Below are 22,785 nucleotides of genomic sequence, written 5' to 3' on the forward strand. Positions count from 1 at the left end.
TCTCTCTCTCTCTCCCTCTCTCTCTCTCTCGCCCCATCCTCTCTCGCCCTCTCTACTCGTCGGTCTCGCCCTCTCTCTCCCTCTCTCTCCTCTCCCTCCCCTCTCTCCTCTCTCTCCCTCCTCTCTCCCTCTCTCGCCCTCTCTCGCCCTCTCTCGCCCTCTCTCGCCCTCTCTCGCCCCTCTCTCGCCCCTCTCTTCGCCCTCTCTCTCCCTCACCTCTCCCCGCCTCCTCTCGCCTCTCTCGCCCTCTCTCTCCCTCTCTCGCCTCTCTCTCTCTCTCACTCTCTCTCTCCCTCTCTCTCTCTCTCTCTCTCGTCTCTCTCTCTCCCTCTCTCTCTCTCCTCTCTCTCTCTCTCTCTCTCTCTCCCTCTCCCTCTCTCTCTCTCTCTCTCTCCCTCTCTCTCTCTCTCTCTCTCTCTCTCTCTCTCTCTCTCTCTCTCTCTCTCTCTCTCTCCTCTCCTCTCTCTCTCTCCTCCCTCTCTTCTCCTCTCCTCCTCTCTCTCTCTCTCTCCCCTCTCTCTCTCTCTCTCTCTCTCTCTCTCTCTCTCTCTCTCTCTCTCTCTCTCTCTCGCCCTCTCTCTGGCTTTCTGGTTACCTGTGTTCTCTTCCTTTTACCCACACTTCCAACATGCCGCTGGCCACTAAGACAGGACCCAGCCAAGCGGACCCTCACCAGAGTCAAATCAATGAGGCTGCCTGATCTCGGACTTCCATCTTCCAAACTGATCTACGGCAACCACTCTTCCTTTAAACAACGCTGGCTTTGTATGCTTCCTTAGAAATAACAAGATGAAATAGCCAGGTACATAGTCTCGGATACGGCTTGTATAAAATGGACAGTAAGTGGCCAGTTTGTACTTTGCCATCATTTACCAGACTTAACAAAAGAGAAAAAAAAATAACAAAAGGGAAAGATGCCAGTGCTGGCTGTAATAAAAATTATAATGATAAGCATTCATAAGAGAATCATTTAAAGCTCCCTGAGAAAACAAGAGCCTGTTAAGTAAAACATGCGTGGCCTAAGCATTGCGTGGCTTGGCTATGTAACCACATGGGGTGGGGGTGGACCTCTAAGAGCGGGTTCCACTTATTCCTCCCTGCTCTTCCTGCTCGGTCATCCCATGGGCCTATGCACACCCCTTCTGTTCCCTTCCCCTAATAAACTCTTACAGTGGGTTTTGTTGTACCTCGTGGCTTTTCTCGCATGGTAAACAGTGGCTGCTTAATGAATAACATTGTACCCGCTTAATAAATAACACTTAATGCTTTCCAAACTTCTACACAATGCATGAAAACCCCACTGACCACACAGACACTGCTCAGTTCGGCTCTATAGGGCAAGATAACTTAAGAGACAGCACTAGGGTTACTCTAATGCTTGGCATCAGGAAGAAAATGATCAGTGTGTGTGGGTGTGTCAAAAAGCTCTTAAAACCCTGAGAATTTCCTGAGTGAGATTTCCTGAGTCAAAGAGGAGTGTCCTTTGTTATTCATAATGAGCTACTGGATCATACCTGAGTGTATGTTAATGAGGTGAGTCAGGGCGCAGTCGGTAAAAGGGCCCCGTGATTAGAGGGCGGTAGTTCTCAGCCCCGGCCCCTGGCTCCCAATACCTGGCCCCATGCCTCTCCTTCCATCCTTTGTCCTGTGTTCTATCCTTTTAACAGATTGCTAAATGTAACAGTATATCCCTGAGTTCTGTGAGCCATTCTAGCGACCCAGCAAGCCTGGGGAGGGGCCTGGAGGGATTCTCAGATTCTCAGCGTGTAAATTAGAGGAACAGAACTGGCGTGTAAAGTCGGGCAGCCTTGTGGAACTAAGCTTAGCCTGTGGTACACCACTCACTCCCAGGCAGAGTCAGAGCTGAACTAAATGGGCCGAGGAGCTGGCACTCAGAGGTGAAGAGCTGCTGGGGTGGGAAAACTCCGCACACCCTTTGTCGGAAGCATGGTATGGTGTGGAGAAATGACTCGGTGGTTAAGAGCTCACTCCGCTCTTGCAAAGAACTCAAGCTGGATTCCCAGCATCCACAGCGATCAGCTCACAGCCACCTATAACTCCAGCTCCTGGGAGATTTAACATCTCTAGCCTTCCCAGGTATCTGCAGTCAGTCTCAAAATTTCAAAATAAATCTTCAAGAACTATGTAGAGCCACAGTGACAGTACAACAATAAAAATGTGCCTGCCCAGCAGGCCAGCTGCTAGAGCCAACCCCCGAGAGACAGTGACCTAAGCCAAAATTGATTTCTAAAACTAAAGGCGCATGCTTAAACCCTAAGCAAGAACGCCGTCACTGCCGGGGAACTCTGGCTTCTTAGTGTGTACACCTTCGGCTCATTTTCACACCCTTTCTCGGGCTTAAATCTATATTAAATCTTATTGAACCCCAGCTTTGCTTCATTTGAAAAACACCATGACTGTAGATTAAATGTACCCATCTGACAAATTAAAAAAATTCAAGACAGAAAGCTGCTCATATATCAATATTGCAAATGTTTAAAACTATGTGATATAGGGGTAAAAAAAAAACACATGGGAAAACGTTAATGGAGAAAGTGTGCTTCATGTTATTCCCATTTAATTTCTTTAAAAAAGTTTGGAGTTATGGTTACAATTTTTTTTTTTTCCGAGACAGGGTTTCTCTGTGCAGCTTTGTGCCTTTCCTGGAACTCACGCTGTTCAGGCTGGCCTGGAACTCACAGAGATCTGCCTGGCTCTGCCTCCCGAGTGCTGGGATTAAAGGCGTGTGCCACCACCGCCTGGCGGTTACAATTTATAAATATAGAGAGTGTCAGTTTTGGAAAGTGACAGTCAAGTTTAAATTGAATAAAGTTTGAAGTTGGGCTAACGACAGAAACCAAGTTGGGGTAACGATGTGCTTGTCCCTTAGAGCAGAGAATTTTAGCTCAGAGTCAACATGAAAAAAGACTAGGTTATAAACTAGTGTGCGGGAATCCAGTATTGGCAAATCCTAGGCCCTGATGGGAAGCCTCAAGAAGACAAATCCTATGTTGTCTAAGTTTAGTATTATTATTATTTTTTTTTAAATCAAAACTGGAAGCAAGAAACAGCACTGGAGGCTGAAAGGGGCCCTGTAGCTGGAACTGGACAGAAGGCACTGACCACTCGAACCTAAACCCTGGGGCCTCCCTTGCTTCACCTGTAAACTGAGTACACACCAACTTTACATGGATGTGTTGAGAATTAGGTGAGAACCCAGAGCAAACTACCAGACCTAAGCCAAAGACATAAATCATGGCTGGAAAACAGGTGAAAACCTTAGGCTGGACCAGATGGGCACTCTCCCTGAATACTGGGGTGGGGGGTCCCAGAAATGGGCTGATGGTGAAGGATGTTATGTGCTGATGGAAACACACACTGTAGCATGTCAGCGAAGTGGCAAGGAGTGCCACAGACCTTAAAAATTACTCAGAGCAAAGACGCTGCCCCAGTTCGGGTGTGGCCTGAAATTCACTCGTGTGTTGGGAACACAATCCCCCAAAGTCACACTGATGGCATTTGGAGGTGGGGCCTCAGGGTGACTGGGCCAGGAGGGCTCTGCCCTAATGAACATTCCGGTCTGCTCACGGATTCTTGGATTCATGGGTTACTGAGGGAGTGGCCTTGTCATAAAGGCATGTTCTTTTTGAGATGACTGCTCTGTCTTTTCGGGTCCCCAGGTCAGAATGCAGCGATGAAGGCCCTCCCCAGATGCCAAGCAGATGTTGGACCCATTCGTGGATTTGCTAGTCTCTGGAACAGTGAGCTAAATAAACTTCTGTTCTTTATAAACTATCAAGCTTGTGCTACTCACTTATAGCAACAGAAAATCTTAACCTATTAAGATAACCCCCAGCATTCAGAACAATGTCCCTAACTTATTTAATAACAACTGAATTCTTCACTTTCAAAGTTGGCTTGAAATACATTTCATAAGTCTGAGCATAGTGGTACGTGTCTATAATCCCAGCATTTAGCCTCCCAGAGGAAGGATGACCTGGGTTCAGGACCATCCTTAGCTATTATACTGAGTTCAAAGCCAGCCTGGACTACATGAGACCCTATCTCAAAAAAAAAAAAAAAAAAAAAATATATATATATATATATATTATATATGGAAAAAAAAAACCCGCTTAAGTCCTAATGCTTAAGCTCTCCCAGAAGATACAAACCACAGAGGCAGGAAGCAAAGCGGCATTTGCAAGCAGTTTGGGGAGGAAGGGACAGGGAGAGAAACATGCATACTTCAGTGATATTGAGGAAGTTCTGGAAGAGTGATGACACTCGTGTAGCACTTAGAATGGACACAGATGCTACTGAATTCTCCACCTCCAAATGGTTAAACTGGTAAAAATGTGTGCATGCGTGCGTGCGTGCATGCGTGCGCACACGCGCACATACACCCCCCGCCCCCACAGGCAGGTGTGGTGTCTGGGAAAATGTATGTATACATGTGCACACATGGTAGCCAAAAGTCAAGGGTGTCTTCCTCAATCACTCTCCTCTTATTTGGAGACAGGTTGTCTCACTGAACCTGGAGCTCACCAATTGGCTAAACCGGCTGGTCAGTGCACGCCAGGACCCTGCTGTACCCACCCGCCCAGCACCTGTCTTACAGGAACTCGCTGCCACTCTCCAGTTCTAACCTGGGTCCTGGGGGTCAAGTTCACGTCTCATGTTTGTGAAACAAGCATTTACCCACTGAGCCATCTCCCCGGTCCCTTAAAACAGTAAATTTTACGTTTTACAGATTTTACAATGTTTAAGTGTGGAAAAACCAAGAACTAGGTCAGATGTGAATCCTTGTGACTTTCAGCATTCCACGTGTGCTATTTCACAGTGCCGTGTACCAAGCAGGAGTGTGGCTCTCACTCTCTGGGAGGAAACGGAGGCGTTATAAAGTCATGTAAAGCATGGTTTGGACAGAAGCTATCAACTTGAGGGCTGGCCCTCTGCGATGGACACTGAGGCCACCAGACACCCACAGAGGCAAACGTCTGTCGGGACTACGCTGGAAGCTGAGGTATTACAGAGCTCAGATAAAGCAGTGAGAAGCCGTTCCAATTCTGACTCTAGATTCTAACGAGGCGGACACACCCCGAAACAGGAACATATCCCTACCTTCGTTCTTCATGATGTAGTGGACAATTTGCCCAACGGTGTCACTGTTTTCATTTACACTGTCATTCAACTCTAAAAGAGAAGAAGAGAGGACAGCGTTGTAAATGTCACCAGCGACATGAGCAGCGAATGGGCTCGAGACATTCACCGTGGAGCCCAAGACCTCACCGAACAACTTCCAGAAAGTTCAAGTACCCTCACACGGTGCTAAGATCCTGCCTTTGGTCTTCAGCCCCCACCTTCCCGATGTCACAGCTTTGAGTTCCTTGGCAGAACACATTTAAAAATCAAAAGAAAAAGGCTCAGGGCTGTCCATCAATCCCTCCTCAAGACCAAACACCCACTCACTTTGTATGACAATACAGGAATGATTTATATCTGTCCCCGCTGCTCTTATTTCTCCTTATTACCTTAAACCCTCAGGGACACAAGAAGAAGGCTAACTAAAAGAAACACCATTGTCCTTGGGTTTCATCTAGCTGCAGACTTGCGGTCTAAAATGCGTCTACAGACCTATGTTTTCAGCTGCCTTAGTAAGTATTCATCCATGTTTATAAAGGCTCTTTTCCTTCTAAACAAGATACCTAAATTTGGGCACTCGTTACTTGTTTACAAGTTCAGTTGACTTGGAGAACTCAGCACCAGCAGTGCATGTGACAGTCGGCAGGAGGAGGAACAAGCCTCCGCTTGGAAACGATCTGCATAATTCATTTAGCAGGAGAAGAGGAGACTGAACGGAGACCTGCACCCCACTTGGGAAGATGCACCAGTAGGGCATGGTACGCCCATGTACCTGCACGAATGTCCTCTGCACCCCAAGGGGAGCTTCTCTCCCATGGCCCAGGGCTGTTTGGACAGACCAAGTGGAAGCTGCCGGCTGAGCCAACCCACACCAGTTCTACTCTGCTGACAAACACTCGGGGCTGGTTTGTTCACTGGCTGCTCGTGACTCATCGTGTTCACCCGTGTTCCTCAGCCTCAAAGGTCAGTGGGGGTGGAAAAAAATCAACAGTCCGGCAGGCTGGCAAGGACTGAGAAACCTTCCCCCCACGCGCCCTGTGGGTATGCTCCACGGGTGACCTGCTCCAAAGATCACCTCTCTGCAAAGATGCCACAGAGGGGCGGAGCGGGATGTAGAGAGTGATCGGCTAGCCCATCGGGGAAACCTCCCTAAGGCAGGATTGGAAAGGAGGGGAAAACAGGATCTGTGGGGTTTATCCCAGCACTATCAACTCATATGCAGAGGGAAAAGGTGAGCCGTCCTGACGTTCACGTGGGAACATCAGTTCTGGCCACACCTCCACTCCACGTAATAAAGTCCAGTCACTCGGATTTTTAGCAGAATGCCCCCCGTAACATTAACACCAGAAACCTGATGAGACTCGCTTCACGTTCCTACCATCCTTATTAGAATCTTACTCAATCGGTAGCAGCAAGGATTAAGGTTTACGAGAGGCTATAAGTGCCAATCACCAACACGCCTTGTCTCCCAATTTCACAATAACCCTTCCAGGTGGAGATTATCCTCATTAAAGCGAATGTCAATAAAATTATAAATAAATACGCACAGCAAGAATAACAGGCCCAAGGCTACCAAGCTCTGAAGTAAATACTCAGCAAGTATTCAGTAAATGTAGGCAAGGTTTCAAATGCTGATTACTGCAGAAAACACAGTTTCCTCATTCAAAAAATGAATTATAAATGAAGGTTTTTTATTTAGTATCTGTTCCTCGATCCATTTAAAAAAAAAAAAAGCAAAGGTTACTTACCTATCTTCTCTATTTTTTCCTCTTCAACTTCCTGTTCAGCCTCTGTCGTACACCGATAGCCTTTCTTCTTAAGCAAGTGGCAGATGAGGACCCCAAGGAGACCCATGATGAAGAACACAGGGACAAGCACATACGCGATATATTCCGGGTGTCCATTCCCAGCGTTGTTGGTGGGTGATGACGGAGTAGTCTCTGCTCGGGAGTGTAACGCGTGGTTGCCAGTGTTGTCTACAAAGAGGGAGACGCACGGCTATGTTAGATGTTTGCGATGACCCTCTGGAAACATTTCCATTCAATGTTGTGTGCTCCAAAAGCTGCAAGCTATACACAGGTCTGGGGACAAAAGGTGAGATCACAGGCTAGAGCTGAAACAGTCCCAAACCACCTGACTATGAGGTCTCTGTAACAGGATGGAGAAGGCACAGCATTTTAGTAGAGTGCCGCGCACAGAATATGCATGCAAGTGTTAAGGGGTATTCCAGCACAGTACTTAGTAGTTATGTGTGAGGACTCAGGAGACATGGAGTGAATGCCCAGGTCCACCATTTAGCAGCACTCTGACAAGGAACACTGATCTAAGCACCAAATGTCTCTGTTTCTTATGAAACCAATTATTGCAGGTCAAATGCACAAAAACATTTCTGCCGTAGCAAATGCTTACCCTCTTGTCCAGCACTTTGCAGGGACGCAAGTGCATCACACCGAGTCAGAGAGACAAACATCTTGTCCTCGTGTGGCTTATGTTCCAGAGGGATTTAGTGAACTAAGATGGTTAGGGCACAAAGAAGAGGGAGAAAACCAGGGATGGCCTCAGATTTCTGGCCAGATGTAAGAACAGAAGCCCATGCATCTGGTCATTCATTGATCTAAATAACATGTACTGTGTGCCTGCTGTGTGGAGAGCTGGGACAAGAGGGACAAGGACACTAGCCCACTCCTGTGTGGGAGCTGGGAAGGTAGCATCAGGGTCACGTGGAAGGAATTCATGTGTGCTCAGAGACAACAGCACTCGGGCCTGTCCACAAGAAAAAGGAAGCTGCGGTTTGGAAAAACGAAGTTTGCTTTTTGATCTATCACATGGACTTCTCCCAGAGGCAGCCTGAAAGGACAGACAGTGTAAGAGCCATGTGGCCTCTGGAGAGGAAGGCAAAGAAAGCCTGGGCACCCCAGCATGACAAGTGCCTGGGAAAGACAGAAAACAGACTGCAGAGAAGATCTGTGGGACACACGGGGAAAACCATGAGAACATGGAGAGGAAAGGAGCCTCTTTACTCCAGAGGCTGACTGAAGCCTCTCCCTAGATGAGAAGCAAGAACTACAGCACAACCAACCATTGTTGTGTAGGCTGCCGACATACGGATGGATGGACAGATGGACGGACGGATGGATGAGTGGATGGATAGATGATGGGTGGATGGATAGATGATGGGTGGATGGATAGATAATGAGTGAATGGATAGATGATGGGTGGATGGATAGATGACAGATGGATGGATAGATGATGGGTGAATGGACAGATGATGAGTGAATGGATAGACAATGGGTGGATGGATAGACGATGGGTGGATAGGCAGGTGGGAGGGTGGATAGATGGATGGGTGGGGTGGGAGGGTAGACAGACCGATAGGTGGATGAATAATTTTATCTTGAAATAACAAATCAGACTTGGGGCCTGAAGGTATATGACCCTAGTCCTCATGACCCCCCTATTTTCTGGGGATCTCAAACAAGACTATGAACTCCACACAGTGAGTCCGCTTACCTTCTGGTATCCAATGATCTACAGTTTCACCTTATTAATTGTAACCCTGTCCACACCTCTCCTCCCAGAGGAACCTCCTGTTCAACCCTCTGAAGATAATAGTTTCAAAACCCACCTAGGCGCTCTGTGTGTCCCTTGTAAAGACAACGGGAGACCCTGTAAGAGGCCCACGCCTGTGCTCCTCTATGTTACTTTCTTCTGAGCACCTCTCCTGCTTTAAAACCTGCTTAAAAGTTCTTCTAATAAACTCTGCCTCTGCTTCATACCAGCTCGGCTTGAAATTCTTTTCCGTGTTAAAGCCAAGATCAATCTTACCGGAGTTGGGGTACCTAAAAGATTACGGGAATTCAGGATGCTGCCAGTAACAGAGCGGAGCTCAGCCTCTGTCCCTGCTGCCTCTGGCTGAGCAATGCCACAGGAAAATAAGCAGCAAACGGGAGGAGGAGGAGGTCAGGTGGGCGCACAGCAAAGGACAATGCAGCGTTTGGCTGGAATGAAGTCTCAGCTCGGACTCTGGTGTGGTAAAAATGAAGCTTCCTACATAGGGAGTGTCACCTACCCTGCCAAAGAAACCCCCAAGTCAGAAAGACGGCACTCTCAAGAACACGTTGGTAAGAAGATTGAGTGTTGTGTGAATGTAGTCACTCGGTAAAACACGAGGCCCAGCCATAACAGCAGTCAACAGCATCAAAGCGAAGCATAAGTGTGCAAACCGGAGCCCATGAAACAAAGGGCCGCTTCTTTCTCACATGGAAATATCCATTCTCTTTGAGCAGCAAAGGAAACTACCGGTTTCTTCGGTTTGTAAATGGTTGCATTCATTACTTTATCAGGCAACGTCTAGAATTTGAGATAGTGTATTTTTTTTTCTTATTTCTCAAACACATGCACATACACATACACACACACACACACACACACACACACACACACACACACACTCTGCACCTGACTTTTCACAACAATGCATTGCACATATAATAGAGACCTCATTGATTATTATAAAATTTTTAAATTTCCCTTTTTTTTTTTTTAACTGTTCTTTTTGTAGTTAGACACACGAATACCACTGTCTAAAGGAGTCGGTAGGGTAATATTGCTGTATAGGTTTATAGCCCGGGTCTATACATATAGAGTATATCATGTAAGGGACAGTAGGGCTGCACCACATCAGTTTAGGTAAGTGTACCACTGTCCGATGAAGTATTTCTTACAATGCATTCCTATCACTAAGCAATGCAGATCTATATATAAAAAGTATGTATGTGCCAGGCGGCGATGGTGCACGCCTTTAATCCCAGCACTCGGGAGGCAGAGCCAGGTGGATCTCTGTGAGTTCCAGGCCAGCCTGGGCTACAGAGTGAGATTCAGGACAGGCACCCAAAACTACACAGAGAAAACCTGTCTCGAAAAACCAAAATAAATAAATAAATAAATAAATAAAATGTATATATCTACATATGCATTGATATGTGCAAGACCAGGAACATTTATTTAACTTCTTTATAGTTCTGCGTAAGCCTGGTTGGTTGGCTGCCTGCTTTGCTCGCTCCTCCCTCCTTCCCGTTCTTCCTTCCTCCTCCTACCACACATTCACTTCATGTCCCAGGGGCATCTGAGGGCAAAACAGCTTTCCTCAGTCACTGCCTGTTTCAGTCAGAAGGTGAAGATCAGTTAGCAGCTGGGAAGCAGGGAAGAGAGCAGCATCTCAGAACTGGAGTCCAACAGCGTCTCTGAATCCTCAATCAGGTGGCTGAGAATGTCCTCACTGTCCGCTTGACATCCGGTAACCTCGCTGCACGGACAGAGATGTGTGATTTGCAAACAAGAACCATTTCCTTAATCTCAACTATCGTACAACGAAAGAGCTGCAGATGATAGAAATCTAAATTTGTGAGCCATGCAATTCTAGAGATACAAAAAGCACTGAAGTTAAAAGCTCAGGCTGCCAGGCGGTGGTGGCGCACGCCTTTAATCCCAGCACTTGGGAGGCAGAGGCAGGTGGATCTCTGTGAGTTCGAGGCCAGCCTGGGCTACAGAGTAAGTTCCAGGAAAGGCGCAAAGCTACACAGAGAAACCCTGTCTTAAAAACAAAAACAAAAACAAAGCAAAACAAACAAACAAACAAAGAAACAAAGCTCAGGCTGTCTGGAAGATGGAACAGATCAGCCACTTAGGAGACATCTCATCTTTAGTGAGCAAAATGTCAATGTTCAATGCTTGCTTTCCTCATCTGTAAAATGCAATCGGAGTGACCGCAGCTGGGCTGGGGCGGGGCATGGCACACACCTGTAATCCCAGCACTGAGAAGACTGGGACAGAAGGACTCAAGCCCCAAACCAGAGAGAGCCTGTCTCAAAACAAGCAAAGTACTGATTGCAGCCTCGATGATTTTAAAACACAGCCCGTTTTCAGAAGCTGCTCTCACAGACAGGTGCAACTGCCGTTTCCTCTCCTTAAAATTCTCACTTTTGATACAGAATTTGTTGGGAGTTGATGCACTGTCAGCGTTAGACCCCAGGCCTTAAGGAACTGACCTCCTACTTCCTGTATCTTTAGGCATTTGCTCTTGGTACTCAGCCACTGGCTGTACAGAAGCCCAACCTCTCCACATAGAAAGATTAGCAGCAGGCATGTTTGAATGTGCACCACATGCCTGTATCTGGCTCCCAGACCTTATCACAACTGATGCCATGATGGAAGTACCATTCAAGCCAGTGAGGAGCCCAGCAGGTAGGCAACACCTACTGAAACAAGAACAAAGACCTAATCCATCAAAGTCCATAGTTCTGGGAAAGTCCATAATGTACTAACCTTGCTTTTTGGTTCTGTAGTTCTGCTTCTGGCTAACTGCTTCTGCTAACTTAGTTATGTCAACCCAGGATGTGGTTTTTTGTGTTTAAGAGCTCACTGTGAGATAGGTTCACTGGGATCCTAAATATGCAGTGTAGTTGATGGCCAATTAATAAAAACTTTCTATTGATGAAAGAAAGAGAGAGAGAGAGAGAGAGAGAGAGAGAGAGAGAGAGAGAGAGAGAGAGAGAGACCAACCGGTAGCAGGTATCAACTTGCTCCCAGTAAACAAGTTGGCTTGGACATGGATCCTATAGCCAAGGGATGCTGAGATGTTGCACGTAGCAAAGATGAGCTGTCCACATAAACACTGCCCAGACTGTAGATCCTTACACCAATCAATGTTTTAAGACACTAAGCTTTGAGTTAATTTGTTATGTAGCAACAGCAAGCAGAAGCTCTACCCCAGAGAGGATTAACTACATTAACATGTGAAGCACTCAGAAGGTAGGTAAGCATTATTAAAGATAGTTAGTGGCCATGACTGACCTGTGGTACCTGGAAAAGTAGCCACCAGCCATGTGGAGCTACTTAAATGTGAATTTAAGGCAAACGAACTTAAAATTTCAGCTCCTTGGATGCATTAGCTGCATCTTAGGTGTGCACCAGTCACGTGGCTGTTTGCTGTACTCCTGGGTAGCTCAGATAATGAACAGTCAGTCCATCACCGCAGAAAGTTCTGTAGCTCATCAACATTGCAGATTTCAAGGAAGTGTTAACAAGAAAAGTATTGGCTGGAGAATCCACTGCAACCTACCTAAACAATTCTATGAAGAATAACTTCCAGAGAGCACAGTAACTATTAACAGTAATTAAGAGTGAACGCTGCTAAAAGCATGTAATTGGTATAGGGGTTATATTTCTTTCAATTAACTAATAAATTAACTGTCTCGAGATGATGATCAGAAATGTATGAAATTTTCAAAAAAATAAGTTTAAAATGTTATTTTAAAAAACTTCCTATCACCTCCAGCTGAATTATATCAGAATTATGAATAAATCATTTAGTAAGTTACCAGAGTATTATTGATCTAGGTCAAATAACAGCAACACCTACATGTTTGACAGGAAGAGGTCAAAGTCACTCATATACCTGAAGGAACAGTGTCACATTTTAAAGCACTCATAGAAGTTCTGAGGAGATAAGGAAAAACTCAAACGGTCCAATGCTGAATGCCCAAAGTTGGGGTAAATGTCTTAGTTGCAACACAATCTAATTAGTAAAATTAATGTGTGTGTGTGTGTGTGTGTGTGTGTGTGTAGAAATGTATAAAGACCACAAGATTAAATGATTCTAGTGAAACGAGATTAAATTTTATTCTCCATGTTTTATTGTAATTTCCTAAAATATGAATTGCCTTTTCTTTTTTGAGGAACCTCTGTACTATTTTGTTTTGTTTTGTTTTTTCATTTTTCATTTCCCTTCCATTTTAATTTTTCTCCTTCATCATTTCTGGAAGTCCTTCCAAAGTGGTAATTGTTAAAATAATAATAATAGTAATTATAATAACCTGACAGATGATTTAACTTCAAATCTTACATGCAGTTTCTGTAAGCTCTTGGGCCCTAGGGTGATAGCTGGGCATGGAACAAGACATGGTTTTGGCACCCGAGATGGGGAATTATCTGGGAAAGGTGATTCTGTTTGGTGTCATGTATGAAGTCTTGTTATGGCACCTTTCAAGTTCCCGTTGAACTCTCAACAATGCTACTTGAATATCACCCTGAAGTTTAACTGCCATTATAACAACACTAAGAAGTAGGTGCTTTAAGAAAGGATTAGGCCATAGGGTTCCATCTAATATACGAGCATTCTTATCCTGGGGATGGGTTGGTTATCATGAGAGTTGGTTATCCAGAGTAGATTAGTCATCCAGGAGTGGATTAGTTACCAAGAGTTAGTTATCCAAGAGCAGGTTAGTTATCTCGGGTTCCTGATGAGAGGGTAAATGTGGCCTCCAACCTCCTTCTCTCTCTCTCAAGCATGCTCTTTCACGCTACATAAAGCTACATAAAGCAGCAGCATGAAGGCCCTCACCAGACGTCACCACCACGTTCTTCAATTCCTGGAAACCAAATAAATGCATATGGTTTGCAAATTGCCTAGCCTAGTGATGCTGGCACAAAACGGGCCAAGAAAACTCAGACCTAGAAGCTGTGGGAAGGAGACAATACAGAGCCACTGAGTCTGCTCCCTGAAGAGGTTGGCAAAAGAAACCACGGTCCCATGCTGGGATCGGGTGGAAGAACTTTCTAGGTGCTGTGAGTGGTAAGTGCTCCAAGAGAAACTAAAATAGGACAAAAGTGAAAGAAAAAAATTAAGAGGTTCCTCAAAAAAAAAAAAATTAAAAATAGAACAGCCATTTGATTAAAAAAAAAAATCTTACAACTCTGTTTACATCCAAAAGAATTTTAAGTAATGACCTTGAGGGTCTATCTGTGCTTTCCATGGTCATGAAAGTCCTGGGAGGGAAGAAACATAAATGCTTCTTGATGGACAAGGGGGGCGTATGGGCCACCCCTCAGCTGTTTTTTTTAAAAGAGGGGAAATGTCCCTATATGATAGCACAGATGAGCCCTGAGGATGCCACACTAAGTCAGTCACAGAAGGACAAATATCATATGACATCACTTATATGAAATGTCTAAAATATGCAGTCCCCACTTATCTGCAGGGACGACCCCCCCCCCCCAGTGGATGCCTGGAACCACCAGGAGTACCCAGCCCCCACCTACTATGTTCTCTCCTGTATGTGCACACCTGTGATGATGCAGTGTAGCTTTAAAACTGAGGGTAAAAGTCGCATGAATGCTCCCTGAGGTGGCTTGAATGAGAACACCCGCCTCCATGAGCTCATATCTTTGAATGCTCGGTCACTAGGGAGTGGAACTATTGGAAAGACTTAGAAGGATTAGGAGGTGTGGCTTTGCTGGAGAAAGTGTGTCACTGGGGGTGGGCTCTGACATTTCAAAGTCCATGCCTGGCCCAGGGTCTTCTCTCCCTGTCTGTAGATCTGGATGTAAAGCTCTAAGCTGTTGCTCCAGCGCCATGCAGGCTACCATGCTCTCCACCATGATGATAATGGACTGAACCTCTGAAACTGTAAGCCAGGCCCCAATTAAATGCTCTTATAAGAACTGCCGTGGTCATGGTGCTTCTTCACAGAGAGAGAACAGTGACTAAGACATGTCCCCTAATCTTTCTTACTATACTTTCAACTTTTCAGGTAAAAGAATACCTTTTATGACTTGTCTTTAGCACATCAAAATTTCCAGTGTCCTTCTTGCACTTTAGGGACATTATGTTAAATAAATAAAGATCACCTGCAAACAAGGACTGCAGTACAGTCGGTCGGTCTGATCGGTCTGATGACCGAGATGGCTACTAACAGGTTGGCAGCCAGCAGCATGGAACTCTGGACAAAGGAATGATTCATGTCCCAAGCTGGAAAGAGCAGGAAGGAGCAGGATGGCTCCGGGTTTCGTGGCACTAAGCAGAGGATGCAAAACTGAACGGGTACGAATGTTTCATTTCTGTAATTTTCCATTTAATATGTTTGGACCGCCGCAGCTGATCGTAGGTAACTAAAACCACAAAGAGCAAAACCGTGGCTACACAGGGACTTCTGCGGTCAGAGCCCTAGAAAGAGAAAGCAGACGGGTGGGGGAGGGGAATACGAATGGCTGCTGTACAGAGGGTATAAAGTCCCGATTATGTAAGATAAGTAAGTCCTGACAATACTACACTGTGCGATTAATTTGTTGGGAGGAAGAACACACGTTAGGCATTCTTACAGAGGAAGGATAGGGAGACAGGGAGAGCACCTTAAAAAAATTGGTTAGGGGGCTAGAGAGATGGCTCAGAGGTTAAGAGCACCGACTGCTCTTCCAGAGGTCCTGAGTTCAATTCCCAGCACCTGCATGGTGGCTCACAACCATCTGTAATGAAATCTAGTGCCCTCTTCTGTGTACGTAATAAGTAAATAAATAAGTCTTTTTAAAAAAATTGGTTAGAAGAGACCTTTGAGGACCACAGACAGATCAGATCATACATATAAGAAACCTTTCATTTCTAATTTGGGAACTGGCATGAAATCTTTTAACGTCTCTCTTAATGGATTTTACTCCCTATTTCTTGATAGTTTCTAGAAGTAAACATTCTTTTTAAATCCTAGAACAAAGTCAAGCACGGTGATGCACGCCTTTAATCCCAGCACTTGGGAGACAGAGGCAGGTGGATCTCTGAATTCAAGGCCAGCCTGGGCTACAGAGAGAGTTCCAGGACAGTCACAGCTCCACAGAGAAACCTTTATCTGAAAAAATAAAAATAAATAAACATATAGATAAATGAAATAAAGCCTAAGCTGCAATCAACTGAGGAAAGATAAGACAAAAGAGGAAACAGCAGAGCACAGGAGGTCTTTGGTGGCCGTGGACAGCAGTGCCAAGGGACTAAGGTCAGGGGGACAGCAGGTCCCCAGGTGAGGAACCGGGAGCCTGGTTTGCTCTCTCCAGAAGCGCAATGTGAGCAAGCGCAGCAGGGAGGGGAGTCGCACTGTGGGTGAAGGGAGGAAACTCTTCTCTGGAGGATTTTCCTTTTCAGTACAAGAAACCGAAGTGTTGGTCCTGTGCCTGGATCACTAAAAGCACCCCAGAACCTAAAATCGGGTTATTTGTAGGGAAGATACGCTTACTTTGGCTCCAGGTGCTGGAGGCAGCAAGTCCAAGAACTTGGCAAGTCTCCCCCGTGACTCCGGTGGGAAGCAGAGCGGGAGGGGTTCAAGCGCAGGAAAGCGAGCCCAGCCCAGGCGGCCCTCATTAATCAATGCTCTACCATAACGAATGGGTCTTGGGGCAGCAAGAAGTCACTCTCAAGGGCTCCCCTCCTACGCCAGGAGGCCCACCTTCCCCAACACGGGAACGTTAGGGACCTACTCAAACCACAGCGGCACTTCTCAATATACTAAAGGAAAGGGGAAAACAATATGGAGTGTTGAACTTGAGATGACTGCCGCGCAGAGGAAACGCCCCAACACTTAAACAGGAAGAGCTATTTCTTCCTGGGCGATCCTGAGGTAGGTGGAAGGAGCCAAGGAGGCAGGTGGATGACATCCTCTATTTCTCTATTACGTAAGAAGCAGGTGACAGCATGAATTAGGAACAACAGGGGCGGAGCAGAGGGACTTACAGAGAGAGCAGGCTCAGTGGTGGGGACTGGGGAATGGGAGAAGCTGGTGGAAAACATGCACAAGGGCGCGTGTGCTGGGGCGAGCACTCTCCATCCTTCCATGTGTGCTGACCCCCAGAGGTACACACTGCAGGCCCAGCAGGAGGGTGACAGCAATGGGGGTGGATATGGGAAGGCGCTGGAGCCAAGGCAAGGGAGGGAACAGCCGAGAGAGAGATGGCTGCAGGGGTGCAGAGAGCCTGACTGACCATTCCCCCACTCCTCCTACCTACAATGGCTGCCGCTTCAACCAGGCAATCCTGGGCCCCCATCACACGAAGCACTGAATGACTCTGCGCACGCAGTAAGCCTAAGTTGACGGACATCATGCAGAAGGCTATGATCCACAAGCTCCAGATTGGGAAACTGAGACACAGGAAGGCTAGGGAAGTTCCAAATCATGCTTACTGAGAAAGTGGCAGTGCCTGGATTGATCCAGTCAGAGCCTACCTGTTCCTTCAGGCTCCCTGTTACCCTCGGTTGTCTGCGTCAACATAGGGCTCAGAGAGCCCCAACCAGTGCCAACACGCTTAATTTTTAATAATTTCAACAATATTTCACCGTTTCAGCCATTTTTCTGCTAAAATGCTGAATGTTATCCGGCTCTCCCATCTACTCCGTCACAACTCAGTTTTAAAGGCTCCTGGGTTCCAATCAGGACAGCAAGAAATAGGGTACGTTTTGAAAACTGTCACCCATTTTTGCCAACCATAAGGCAGTTTTCCAAATGAAGGACTGCCACTCAGGTCCCAATCTCCTTTCTCCCAACTCTCAAATCATGGCCCACTCTATCCAAACCATAGTCTGGGGACCTCACAGCTTTGCTGTGTCTCCAAGAATAAGCTACCACCTCACCTTGAGAACCTGTGGTGCCCTGGAACAAGCAAGTCAAACAGGCCCTCCTCAGCCCTGACTTCGAAGATGATCCCTTCCACAAACAAATACTGCCCAACAAAGACCAGCTTTTATCAATATTGTTTGGGTTTTTTTCCCCCCTAGGCCTGGCCAGCTTTAGTTAATTCACAGTTCTCTAAGGGCTCACTGTGTGTCTGTTTGGCCAAGAGCCTGCTGAGCAGAATACAAAAGAAGATGTGAAGGAAAAGTGACTGAAGATGTGCAGAAGTAAGAAAGGGTGAGTCAACCCAAAACGCCAAAGGCAATTTTCTACTGTGTCCAAAGTAGACTCGTATTTCCAACCGGTCAGGGAAGCTGAGACGGAATGGGACAGAAATGGCATTCCTAGAGGCCATCAGGCGTAGCCAGAGGGCTTCAGAAATAATGAGAAAGAGACAGCAGGAACCAGAGATGCCAGACAAGTGGCCCCTGTAACTGGTTCCAACACAGCTTCGGCCAATTACGGCAATAAGGAAGCAAGCGTTGCAAGGGCCCGGATAGCATCTCCCGGCATCTCCCGGCATCTCCCGGCATCTCCCGGCATCTCCCGCTTCTGTACCGGTGTGCATTCAGAAGTCCGGGTTTCCTGCACAGCCATCAACAGACGAGAGGAAGGAGACCCCTCCCCAACACACACTCGATCAGCTACCACTCCAATCACAGTGTCCAAGAACAATTATTTAAAGTCTAGCAAACTGACTGAGATGGCTACCCATTCACTGTGCTCAAGAGGTTTTTCTATGTGCACCTCTGTGGCAATCAGCAGGATACTTCACCTGTCTCAGCCTCAGTTTGCTGATCTGGAAAATCCTGTGTTCTTTATGGGTCTCGGGGTCTCACAACTCGATGGCTTTCTCTACCCCCATCCATCCACGATTCTCTGGGTTCATGCTACTTACTGGAGTTAAAAAGCCTGTCCTGCATGTCCACAAGGCCAAGCCAGAGGCACTCAGACGAGTTCCTTTACATCACAGTTCACAGCAAAGTGAAATCTTACAAAAGCATTCCATGGGAAAGCCAGTACTGACCTGACGTATAGCTTACGATCTCTACCCCACTTACTTGGCCGCACAAATATTAATAGACGTGATTAGACCGTAGATAGGGAGAGCCACAGCATTCAGAGTGCAGACCACAGCTCCAAAGGCCTTCAATCATAACGTCGAATCTCTATGGGGCAAATGCTACTTCACAGGAAAAGAAACAGAGGGTCAGATATGGGATAACACTGGCCTAAGGTCTCGTAGTTTAAAACACAAAACTGGCAAGAGGTCAGCTTTGGGCAGTACACCCACCACCTCTAATCCCAGGCACACGAAAAGTTGAAGCATCCCTGGAAGTTGGAGGCTAGCCTGATCTACAAAGCAAGCTCCAGGCTAGACAGGACCCTGTCTCAAAACAAAACAAAACAAAACAAAACAAAACAAAATAACCAAAAAAAAAGAAAAGAAAAGAAAAAGAAAGAAACACAAAAGCCTGGCAAGGGCCTGGACAACACCCCAAGTCCTGAAACCCTGAATCAGAACCACGATTGTAACAATCCATGGTCTCCCCCTCACAAACCTCCGTACTTCCAGAACTTACCTTGCTAGCCCCAAGACTTAGCAGGCAATACACGGCTTCTGAAATGTTTCCCACTTGCAACCCCTTTAACCTGCAACCCTAGGTATGTAGAGATACAGAAAAGTCCAACACTTACTTTATAATATAGTAAATCATAAGGAAGCTTCGAACAATTCTTCCAAACATATCTTTCCATTTACTGACGGGAAAGCAAGTCTGTATACTAATGAAGTCAATTTCCTTGTTTAGTTTTGCATGAAGAATTAAATCTTGGCTGAATATCTGACACTCTAAAGAACATCTTCAACACTTTTCAGAGTTTAATACTTTGATTTTTGTAATCATTGCTGAAAACTCTGATTTGCATGAATATACAGTATCAAATCACTTAAGTATAGTCATTTCAGAAGTTATTGGAAGTTCTGCCCCAATTTCAAGGCAAAATTCACTTGATTTTTTTCTGAAACTCAAGTCAGCGACTCAAACAGCAATTTTTAAAGCAAAGAATTCTAACGCTGCAATCCAAAGATACATTAATTTAATATTTACATGCTGAAGAATGATTAAGGCCCCTCCCATAATCACATCGTTGTGCTCTGCCCAGCAGAACACTCGTTTATACAGTCAACGTGCAGCAATCCATAACATAACAGTCTCCATCTGAGCAGGGGGTCCCAGGCAGCATTCATCAGTACTGCCTGGGATAGCAGCAGGTACCAGGCAAAGCATTTGTGGGGGGTTTCAAATCAGGGGTGCAGTGAAGCCACAGAATCCAACACGGAAGAGCTCTGCCAGAAACTCTTCAGGTTCATTGCACGTTTTATTTTTAATTAATGTTTGGTCACTGTGCATTCACTTTACCATTGCCATAGTTTTCATGACACCACATTCAGTGTGGAACTCCTTATGGGGTCACTACTTATAGGGAGAGAAGCTGTGAACTAGGAGGACTCCGCCTGCTTTGGTGAAGTTACAGTTGAAGTGCCGTCAAAACTAATTACCTGTACCCTAACAGGAACTTAAAAGCAAATTCTGCAAAATGAAACCACCCCCCAGATATTTCTGGGTGTCTATGGAGACAGCTAAAGCCACAGAGCCTGTATGACTGTGTCCTGCTCTCAGGGCCAGTGCTGGGATGTCGCCTTCCTTCAAATTCAAGAAGTTTAAAAATGGGTGAAGCGTAAAACGGACGGCGAGAGCAAGTGACCCCAAGTGGGCACTGAGGAACAACTCGAGCCCGAATAGCAATGTGCTTATTAAACTTTGTGGATCGGCTCCTACACAGGTAAGTAGCGACGGGAGCCCCACCCTCTGCACGGTGTGGCTGAGACGAGGGCAGGCACTAAGGAGCACCTAGCTACCTGCAGAATCCTCCCACCCCACTGCATATAGCCAGCCCCTCACCCACCCTTACTGTGTCAAACCCTCTGAGAGGTTGTGTAACGCATGAGCACCAGTCTGCCTTGGCAGCCAAGGCCGCTTTGGAATCGGATGGAAGCCTAGCCGGACTCCTCGGTACACCAGGTGGGAACCAGCACTGCCAGGATCTGAACCACTGACTTCCAGCTGCACCCCGGGGAACTAGCACCACGAGGCTAAGGAGGGAAGTACCAAGGACTCAGAAAGGATGAACACTTAATAGACCTACGCAGAAAAACTGAACCTGGCTGCACAAAAGAGGAACAAACACTCTCTACAGGAGGGAGGCTGGGAACAAAGCAGAATCACTCCAAACCCCGGATCAAAGGACCGAAACTGGGGTGACGTCAATATAAAACATGTTTAAAAAAAAAACTAAGCTAAATATTTGCCATTCCTGGTTTCAATTTAAACTAAGGTTGGAGGCGTGGTTTTAGAGTCTAAGAAAGTCCCTAGCATTCTCTAACACTGGAGGCCATCTCTTAATGCCACAGAACTCCCTGACCAAACAAGTCCCTTACTGGGACAGAGAAGCTGACCCTACCCCTAGCTACACCTCTGGAAGGGATTAACTCCAGGATCCGAGGGCATCTGGAGAGGTCACTTGCTTAAGTTCTGGACTCTTCAGGAATCTTCCAGCCTACCGCAAACAATGCCTAGCATTCAAGACACAACAGAAGCGGATCACACCAGGCCTCACCTAAAATGGGGCACAGTCAACTTACCACACTTCTGCTCTGGCACAAGGGCCCGGAAACCATCAAGCATGCCTCTAAGGCAGAGAAGACTGAGGAGTCCCCAAGGCACCCCAAGAGGAAAGGCACATCAGTCAAGTCACTCAAAGGATAATGCCAGAATAATATCAGGGATGGGGACGGCACCTCTTTTCTTGTTCTCCTGCCCTCTTCCCATGCCCATCCACCTTCCCATCCACCTGTCCATGCACCTGCCCATCCACCTTCCCATCCACCTGTCCATGCACCTGCCCATCCACCTGTCCATGCACCTGCACATCCACCTGCCCTCTTCCCATGCCCATCCACCCTTAGCTGTTTCCAATGCTGTCATTGGAGGATTTTTTACATCTTCAGTTCTTGGTAGCACTGTCTGTCTTGGTGGAGAGAGACTTGCACTGTAAACCTATCTGAGCATTTCAAGTTGTGAACCACACACATCCACAGGAGAGGCTGTCTCTGAGTTTATTTTTGAACCGTGCCTTTCAAAAAATACATGGTTTGCGCTGTAGAGGTGACCCAGTGGTGAAGAACACTTGTGCTACTCTTTCAGAAGACTCAGATTTGGTTCCCAATAACCTCATGGCAGCTCACAACCGTCAGAAACTCCAGTTCCAGGAGATCCAGTGCCCTCTTCTGCCCTCCAGGAGCACTGAACATACATAGTACACTGCTGTGGGATGGTCTACATGTCAAATTGCTCTGATTGGTCAATAAATAAAACACTGATTGGCAGTGGCCAGGCAGGAAGTAGGTGGGACAAGGAGAGAGGAGAATTCTGGGAAGCGGAAGGCTGAGGAGGAGAGACACTGCAGCCGCCGCCATGACCAGCAGCATGTGAAGATGCCGGTAAGCCACCAGCCACGTGGCAAGGTATAGATTTATGGAAATGGATTAATTTAAGCTATAAGAACAGTTAGCAAGAAGCCTGCCACGGCCATACAGTTTGTATGCAATATAAGTCTCTGTGTTTACTTGGTTGGGTCTGAGCGGCTGTGGGACTGGCGGGTGACAGAGATTTGTCCTGACTGTGGGCAAGGCAAAAAAACTCTAGCTACAAATGGCGCCCAACGAGAGGGCAAGAGTTTCCACCTAAAACCTGAAAAAAGATTCTAAAACGGAGCTAAAAACAGCTTCCTAATTGTCTCTCTCAAATGAGCAGCAGCTGCCGGTTTGAGTTACTGGCGGGTTCCTGGCGTGTGCGCTCGATCTGCAGTATGGCGGGAATGAGGCCTCTGCAAGTGGCACATTAAGCTGCATGGTGGATTTAGCCTTTGCTAGTACAAAACAAAAAGAGGTTTCTGGGCTACACGCTGCTTTGATAAGAAGCATAGACCCACTATTTCTGAGAGTTGATGGCTCCCAGAGCTGGCGGAAAACGTACCACCGCCATGTTGGAAAGCTGAAGTGGGCGGAGCCAGCAGCCACAGCTCCTCAGGCTTA

The 22,785-nt window shown here is 46.5% G+C and overlaps 1 protein-coding gene across 2 annotated transcripts in view; it reads right to left on the bottom strand.

Annotated features, from left to right (window-relative positions):
* Rell1 (RELT like 1) overlaps positions 1-22,785 on the bottom strand; it is a 67,691-nt gene that overhangs the window by 24,125 nt on the left and 20,781 nt on the right. For both annotated transcript variants that reach the window (XM_042286013.2, XM_006974592.4), the window contains exons 2-3: positions 6,891-7,118; positions 5,122-5,193 (exon numbers count right to left, since the gene is read on the bottom strand). In XM_042286013.2, the coding sequence (XP_042141947.1) occupies positions 5,122-5,193; positions 6,891-7,118 (300 nt within the window). The remainder of the gene's footprint in view (positions 1-5,121; positions 5,194-6,890; positions 7,119-22,785) is intronic.

Source organism: Peromyscus maniculatus, chromosome 10 (genome assembly GCF_049852395.1).
Source record: "Peromyscus maniculatus bairdii isolate BWxNUB_F1_BW_parent chromosome 10, HU_Pman_BW_mat_3.1, whole genome shotgun sequence".
NCBI classification, from domain to species: Eukaryota; Metazoa; Chordata; class Mammalia; order Rodentia; family Cricetidae; genus Peromyscus; species Peromyscus maniculatus.